Genomic DNA, 8917 nt, shown 5'->3' on the forward strand with positions numbered 1-8917 from the left:
TGATCTATTTCTGAGGAATGTAGCCAAGTGAAATATACTTTAGTATATTTTTCATTGAAATTCTAAGTGCCTGGAAAGTGAACTAATCCACTTACATTACCATATCCAACTAGTGGAGAGACAGATTTACTAATAAAGACCTGCAGAGGAAGTTGATGGCATGGTCTGACTTCGGTATCTTCCCATGTGTTGAGTCTGGTACCTCTGGGAGTACAGAATGTTCTCTTAAATTAAGCAAAGCTACAGGAAAAGTCAGGAGCTTCTGTTCATACAAGACCTCTTCTAAAGACAAGAACATAACAAACTAAAAGTACTCATAGCACTGCAATGATGCACATGTTAAAGCCATGTATGTAAAGGGCAAAAAGGTCAAATGAGGCTCTAGTCAGGTATTTGGGGACACGGTATCATGGAAAGAAAGACATTTTAGTCAAAGTCATCCTCCATCTGTGCCTATTCGATCACTAGTGAGGAAGAATACAATCAGTTTAGCTGCAGAATCCAGAAGCCTTCTGCATCCTCCCTAGCAGACCTTCTGCCTTTCCCCTCACTAGCCCATGTCTCATCTGGGTGCACAGTGCCTGTAGGAGAAGGCAGGAAATCTATGTAAAGCAACTCTCCGTCAGTTCCTACAGGACCCAGCTCTTTCCGTTTCAAGTTTAGGCAGAAGACACCTAGTGCCAATATGCTTGAATTGCAGCAGAGGAATAGGTGATATATCCTACCCTTCCAACAGATAGCTTTCCAAAGGTGATAGCACAGGCCAGAGACTGCTGATACTAGGTAGCTGGAATGTGACCGCTCTGTTTTTGAAAAGTAAGAAACTTAATAGTGTAAATATAAGGTATTATGCCTGGGGCCACAGCACGAGAGCATAATCTGAAGAGCCTGGAGTATATAATACTAGTAAAGGTAGCCTTTCAGACAAGCTGGGAAGGTTAGGCAGTCCTGCAAGCTAGGTGTGTCTGACTGGACCCTGGAAATAAGATGGGGTTTAGGCACTAAAGGTTGGATATAAGCACACTGAATGTCTAAATTTCTAATACTTGTGACTATACTTTTTCTTTCATTATCCTGTAATTTCCGGTATGTGCAATTCAGGCATCCAGGTTTCATGTTGCTCTGTGTGGAGTAGGGATACCGGACTTATGGGCTGTTTTGGGGGATAGTTTTATTTTGAGGGTTTACCTAGCTGTTAAGACCATTAGAGAGGAAAAGGCTGAGGATCAAAATAAGAGTAAACTAATGCAGTTGGTACAATGCCTAATGATCCTAACTCCTGAAAAAGAGTAAGGAAAAATAAGAGGAAATTCATTAAATAAGGTGATACAAAATTGAAGCCAATTAAATGATGCAGAAACTTTGCATATACTCTTATCTTTGAATTTGGGAATGACTTTTCTTTGGGTTCAACAGAAAAACTAACATGTAGTTACTGCTTTTTCAAGAAGCAATTTATGTGGCTCCATAGGTGATATTCACAAAGAGAAGCATAGCTTATAAGGGTTAGTTATTTGGATGCAACCAGTAGCTCATGTCCCCTTCTGTCAGCATTCAGGTACCTGTTTGGACACGTGAATTAAAATGTGTGGAAATTCAAAGAGTGGGCATTTAAATCCAAGGGGCAGTATTTGCACAGTAACTGTTTTTAAAATACATCTTTTTAATAAAGCATTGCAGCTTTAGAAAATAGGACTGTTTTTCCCTAGTTTATACTTTTACAAGATATATCTGACTTTTATATTAGCTGTCTATACAAAAAGAATTTGGATGGAAGAATAAAACCATGAAATCACTACTGGTATGTCTTTTTTTTTTTGTCTTTTTTTTTGTCTTTTTTTTTGTCTTTTTTTTTTCTGACTAACACACTCTTTCAGTGCTGGGCAGTGACAATAAACTGTCTCTAATACTGTTTTTATTACAGTTTTGGATTACAGATTTATTTTCAATGACCTATCAAAATTAACAGGCTCTTTACTGTTCACAGTTTATCAGGATGCCCCAGAGCTACTTCAGCAATGAAGAAAGCAAAGCTGTCTGGAGAACAAATGTTAACAATAAAGCAGCGGGCCAGTAATGGTAAATTTTTAATCATTACCTTTTTAAATATTACTTCTTTGTAAGCTAAAGTTATCACTACTCTATGGGCTTTTTCCTGTTTGTGTAAATCTTTGTAGTAAAAACACTGAATTCACTGTCAGTAGAACTGAAACTGGGCTTTATGCTGTGGAAATCTGAGCCAACAGTGGAGTGGGACAGACAGGTTTGTTGTGCTTATATAGATCTAAAACACTAAAATATTTCTAAGTAGAATATATGATTGTAATTTTCCTGTTCATATCTCATTCACCAAGGTGGATAGGTGGTCATATGTTGTTGCAGGATTCAAAAATTATTAAAATGATATTAAATTATTAAAACCAACAGACAAATCACAATATCCTAATGCATCAACAAAATTTCACACCGTTATGGAAAAAAAAAATCTTCCTAATTAGTTACAAATAATTTTGAAAACACTGTCATATGAAGAGAACATGTTAAGATATTTTCTTTCCCTTCAGATCTATAAATGGACATAACCCTTCAAATAAGTTACATATGACAGTGCAGCAGAATTTGTTGCTATGGGTACCTTTCTTTTAATTCAAAGTTAAAATCAAAATACAAAAAGAGAAAGGGTGTCATTGATTCTCTGGGTATTTTCATCACTCTATTTGGAAAATTATTGCAATTTTTAAAAGTAGTGGGAAAGCACTGTTTTAACTTCAGAACACAAGGTTGAAGAATGCTTTATTTATATATTTTTTTCTTTTGTACTATGACTTGAAATAAATTTAATTTCAAATATGGAAATAATTAATTTGCTGAACTACGATTTAAAGCTTAGTTATTTTAACACCCCTTTTATTCTTATATCACATAGGTATAGAAAATGATGAAGAAATTAAACAGTTAGATGAAGAAATCAAGGAACTAAATGAATCCAACTCCCAGATGGAAGCTGATATGATTAAACTCAGAACTCAGGTAACAGTTTTATGAAGCCCTAAATTCAGATGCTTTTTCTAAAAAAAAATGATTAAAAGAAATATGGGAAATATATTGTAGCCTTTCATATTCTCACATATTTATATGTGAGCAATTTATAAAATCAGTAAACAATATCCATTATGCAATTTTCTCATCAGTTACAACCATGGGAAAAGGAAAAAAAGCCTTAGCAAATTATACTGTCTAAAACAGTGGCCAGTTCAGCATTGTATTTCCCCTTGGTAAGGCTCTATACACATTTGGGGGTTGGACCCGATGATTTCTTGAGGTTCCTTCCAACCCCTACAATTCTGTGATTCTGTGATTTCTAATAGCAGTTAAAATGTTAGGTTAGATTATGGTCATTAACATAAGTTGCAAGACAAAGGAGCCCAGATGAATAATATGGCTTTTGTCAGGTTTGTATTTCAAAGGAAATTTAGATAGGGAAGTGAATACCTGTTTCACTTCATTGTTTAGTACACTAAGTATAGCCCTTGGCAGCAAAAGTGGTTTCACAGATCCAGCTTAAATCCTTTTAGGTTCCCCATAAATCTATTGAAAACAAGGAAAAGCTAACATTAGACTATCTAAAACCTCATTTTATTTTCCTTTTTCACCAGTCCTAACACTGAATGGAAAAGGAAAAAGAAGGAAACTAATTGAATTCCTTCCTGACATTTTCCATTGTCCAACTTAGTGTCTGGTGCTGTTGTCTACACATGATTTGAATACAGACAGTAACAGTAAGCTTTGCCACAGTTCTCACTGTTTGTCATTCTTTAGTCCCATGATCATAGTCATTGAATGCCCATTGATACTGATAGAAACTGAGATGACTCTTCCATGCTACTTCTTTGTGTACTGCTTGCAGAGAAGAGTCCCATGTCCATTGTCCTCATCCTCTTGTATACTCATAAACAGGGGCAGGATATGTCCCTTTCAGCCTATTTTTCTTTGACTTCTAAGTGTTAGCCAAATTTATATTGCACTTTATGTAACACTTGACTTGTGTTTCACACATTTTTCTGATATCATCAAGTATAACTGTAGGGTAATGGGAACAAAATCTGCAAGAATGTAAAGCAAGAAGACTAATCAGTAGCAGAAAACAATATATATAATATCGGTAGGATTTGGTCCCAAGTTTTGAAGCTGGCAGCTTGGAAGCTGCCATTTGTTTTCTTTGGTTAATACTGTGCTTTAGGTGCTATTCACATAGACTGATTTGGCTGAGATTTTAAAAAACTTAAAGCAGTTTGGCTAACTTAAAATGTATTTGAAGTAAATGCTCCAGTTTCAATAACTTTCTGCATTTTTGTTTTGTGTCCATATAAATTAAAAAAAAAATAAAGCCATGAAAACACTATCACAGACATGAAATATGCATTAATTTTAATAGATTTAGCTAGTAGTTTCACATCAAGTTTTGACCTGAAATGAGTACAGAAACTGTACTTCAGTAATCTCAGTTCCAGCTTTCACACCTCAGACTTTGCATACTCTTAGGAAATCAGATAAGGCCCTACCTGGGAGCACTGCATAGTGTTGGAAAAACAAAACAAAACAAAAAACCCTCAACTGATGATTTTACTTGAACTTTGATCAAGTTCAAAGGATGTTTTTCACACCTTGGTGCAACAGATTAAGGAAAAGGGTAAAATGATTGGCAATGAAACATACTGTCATTAAAATAATTGGAATTCTGGAAAATAGAGCTATAGGAGACCTTGCAAGGTTATTTTATCCACCTGTCTTCTTCCCTCCCTGCTCTGTAGCTCTTCCTAAGCCAGTTCTGGCAGATGCTTGTCTACCTGTTCATTACTGCCTACAACATCAGAGACTCCCCAGCCACCCTGGGCAGTCTGGTCTAATACTTACCAGTTCTAACCCAAGTAGCTACTGATGCCCATCAGAAAATCCCAGCTGAGTCAAACTTCACAAAAATTCAGAGGCTTCAGTTTTGAATTACTGCACTCTCCTAAGATAAGAAATTTACATTTCCAACACATAGTTATATCATAGTCATTATCAATCTATTAAGAAGATCAGTCAACAGTTCCCTCCTTTTTCAACAGTAAAATTATATTAAGTATAATAAAATGTTTACTGATAAACCTTTTTTTTTTAAATTTAACATTCCAGTCTGAAAGCATGAGAGGGGTAGAAACACATATTTATTTGGGGGTGGGGGGGGGTGGGGAATCTGCAAATAATTTTCAGATAGTCAGCATGTGACATGACACAACCCAATGGAAAAAAAAATCTATTCAGGTGGCAGTGCTCAACTATAAATTTTTATAGATTTTCTAGCTGCTTAAATTATCATGGGACAGCAGCACCATGTCATACTTAAATGGGCCTTCATTGACCTCAAGCTCTTCGTGTTGGTTTGTAATATAAAAAACAGTTTTTAGGGTAAATATCGGAGCACAACTGACTATAACAAGCACCTATGAATGATGCTTTGTGTCTGCATACAGAGTTGCTCTCTAACATGCACAAGCTGAAAGCAAAATAAGAGAGGAGAATGTGTTTCCAGTTCCAAAGCTGAAGAAAAGTATTTTGTCTACTATAATATGTTGTAGAAATAACTCAACATCAATTAATTATGACAGATCAAGCCCCTGCAGTACTGACAGGTTGGATTAATTGCTATATATACAACTGTAGTCAAAGTCAGAGCTACTTAAAGATTATGTTGCCACATCTCTTGTCAAAGTTATGTCTATCAACCAATGTGTTATATTTCCATAAGCAGAGTAAAACTCTGGATCTACAATAAAACTCGAGGCATCTAACAACCTGATTATGACAGGATTATGACAGAAATTGCCAAAATTTAGTGAATCTGGTCAAGTTAATATTCACATAATCTTTTCCCCTTCTGCCTGCTACTACTGCACAAACAAACTTTAACTCAGTGTTTAAATTCTATTGATTCTTTCCACTGTTCGCTCTCTATGCCGAAGTAGAAATGGATTAAGCTTATTTTGGGAATTTAAAACCTTGTGTTCTTTAGCATTTTTTCCACTTCTCTGGCTTCTTTTTCTGCCCTCTTGTCAATGCTTGTTTTAACCTACACACACAAGCACACACTGCATAGTTTGTAATAACTGTTAACAGTTGTCATCCAGTGTGGAAAGTAAGGACAAGTCTCTAAAGAAAAGTGTTAACAGGTACGAGTGAGCTCTTCATGTGCTCTTGATGGGTTGAACATAATCCAATGCTCATCTGAAATCCGTATAGCTTTCTTAGTACTGTGCTCTGCATGAGCTTGGTAAGTTGCCTCTGCAATGCTCAAGCCCAGCACCACACAAGACTGGAGATATTTTGTGGCTGGTCACCTGGGAACACCAGCAGCACATACTCTCAGTTGTATTCAACTATACAAGTGGACGTGCTCCAAAAATCCACTCACTTCACTGTGTGCAAGTTTTCTTCAGTTTTGCAAGTTGTATTTATTAAAACACATTCAGAATTTGTATATACATTGAAATATTGTGCATTGTTCAGCTTTCAAAAGCAACCCTATGAATTTGCACAGAATCAAAATATAATTACAAAGAGCTGAACGCTGGTAGCAAGGAGTGCATGTTTAACTAGCAATATATGTGTTGCAAAAAATATAGGAAATAAATGACTTACTGCAGAATGTCCCATTGACTAGGAGCATGGTAGGCTGCTAGGAGTGGAAGTGTTAAACCACATGGAGGAATGTGCAGAACTAAGGTCCTTTGTAATGTCTTTCAATTTAAAAAAAAAAAAAAAAAAGCTCTAAAACAGTGGAACTAAGTCCAAGTCCATTCATTATTGCCAATATTAAAAAGACAAGCCATTAAACAACTTACAGTTGGAACTAGAAGCCTTTTACAATTATAAGAATTGTAGACTCAAGCAAGCCGTTTTTAGTTTCAATGAATAATCTTAAAATTTTTCTCTCCTTTCTCTGGTATATCTGTTATCACTCCCTTTGATGAGCACATGCTTAATAATAGCTTGCCTTATATTACATTGTACACAAATTTGTCCATTTTAGATTACCACAATGGAGAGCAACCTGAAGACGATAGAAGAGGAGAACAAAGTAATTGAACAGCAAAATGAGTCTCTTCTTCATGAATTGGCCAATTTAAGCCAGTCTTTAATTCATAGTCTAGCTAATATCCAGCTGCCACATATGGTAAGTGATTGAGAGCACAAGTTAAGGAATTTGGCGATCTTCAGTTCACTTCATACAATAGATGTCTTTTTTATGTTTATATCAACCAGTTGGATATTTGTGGTAACAACACTGAAACCATAAAGATACATTTAACTGCTAACAAAGACATGGAGGGCCTGTTCCAGTGTATCCTGTAAAATTAAGTAAGAACTAAATAGGCATTTTAAATATTATAAAAAGTGGTGGCGATATGCCTTGATAATATGTTATGCTTAAATGAATATACGGTTAAGAAAATAAAAGTTGTATATGAACTACTATTTAATATCTCGTAGGAACCAATCAATGAACAAAATTTTGATGCTTACGTGACCACTTTGACGGACATGTATACAAATCAAGATCGTTATCAGAGTCCAGAAAATAAAGCCCTACTGGAAAATATAAAGCAGGCTGTGAGAGGAATTCAGGTCTGAACAGCTGCTATAGTGGTGAAAGTCTTGCTTAAAAAAAGGATGCCTCTTGTTTTTTGCTGCTGTAATTTACCAGAAAGTGTTATATATTTATTTCTGTTTGAAACAGTGTTATGCTTACAAGACTTCATAATGATTTTATGTCTTGCTTTAAAGATAGTAACTGCAGAATAGTTTTTTGAATACATTCACATTTTGTACGTTTTCATATAAGCTGACATAGTGTGATATGCCATGTAATGTTTATAGCTGCTAATGTATGCACATTTTTGGGGTATATATATTTCTGAAGAGGTAAGCTGATCAAAATAAATAGAGTGTAAATTCTTTTTAATGCTTTAGTGATTAAATGTTTTAGTATTTTGAACTGAAATGGACAAAAAAAAAAACAGCTTTGAATGACAATGTTGCAGTCTGCAGCCACTTTTTAAACACTATCATTTTGCCTCATGTTGGAGGATTTTATGGGATTTAAGAAATACATTTTGTGTGCATATTGTTTCATAGCAAGAATTGGTTGCAAAAATGCTTTATTTTTGAACAATGCTTGAAAATATTATGTGACTTTTGTTTTTGGAGGATGGTGTGTGGTGGGGGCAATAAAAATGAGGTTTTTTGAATTCCAAGAAAATGGCATGGATTAGATGTAAGATACAAAATGGGTAATTTATTGTAAGACAACATCAAGCCATGGAAACTTGACAGAAGATTCAAAGCAGCTTAAACAGCACTTTTTAATTAACTTCTAAGCATTACATGGTATGAATATGGGAACTTCCATTATGAAAAGAACTATATCAGAGGTGGACAACGTGAAGATTTCAGCTTTTATTTTCAAATAAACTTTGGAGCCAACATTCTCTTATCTCGGCTGGACTGCTAGTGCCCCTCTGAACTATCTGTTATAGCAATGTAGTTCATCTTTCAGAAATTCTGTGTTTTCAATTCAAGATGGAGGACAATATTTTAAAATTAATATTGCCTTTTCACATCTTTAATTTTGGGATAAACACAAATGATCTGCGTCTGTTATAGTTACTGAACTGTATTCATTGCTCTCTGTAGTAGGAATGCAGTTCAGTAAAGATTTTTCCTTTTGCTTTGCCAAACATTTGATCCCATTTTTAGTATTTCAGCATTTATGTTTTGCTTTTAGTTGGAGAACAATCATTACTGCAGCATTCACATATGCTTTGTATTTGTTCTACTATTACCTATTGCAAAAATGAATGCAATCAAATTTTTA

The 8917-nt window shown here is 35.1% G+C and overlaps 1 protein-coding gene across 33 annotated transcripts in view; it reads left to right on the forward strand.

Moving 5' to 3' along the window:
• MYT1L (myelin transcription factor 1 like) overlaps positions 1–8917 on the forward strand; it is a 330562-nt gene that overhangs the window by 320237 nt on the left and 1408 nt on the right. For 26 of the 33 annotated variants that reach the window (XM_083829861.1, XM_083829884.1, XM_083829883.1 and 23 more), the window contains 4 exons: positions 1988–2079; positions 2927–3036; positions 7073–7216; positions 7534–8917. The exon at positions 7534–8917 is cut by the window's right edge and continues 1408 nt beyond it. In XM_083829861.1, the coding sequence (XP_083685987.1) occupies positions 1988–2079; positions 2927–3036; positions 7073–7216; positions 7534–7674 (487 nt within the window). In that variant the 3' untranslated portion in view covers positions 7675–8917. The remainder of the gene's footprint in view (positions 1–1987; positions 2080–2926; positions 3037–7072; positions 7217–7533) is intronic. The other 7 variants (XM_083829872.1, XM_083829891.1, XM_083829875.1 and 4 more) reach the window with 1 other exon arrangement.

This window comes from Anser anser (genome assembly GCF_964211835.1).
Source record: "Anser anser genome assembly, chromosome: 3".
NCBI classification, from domain to species: Eukaryota; Metazoa; Chordata; class Aves; order Anseriformes; family Anatidae; genus Anser; species Anser anser.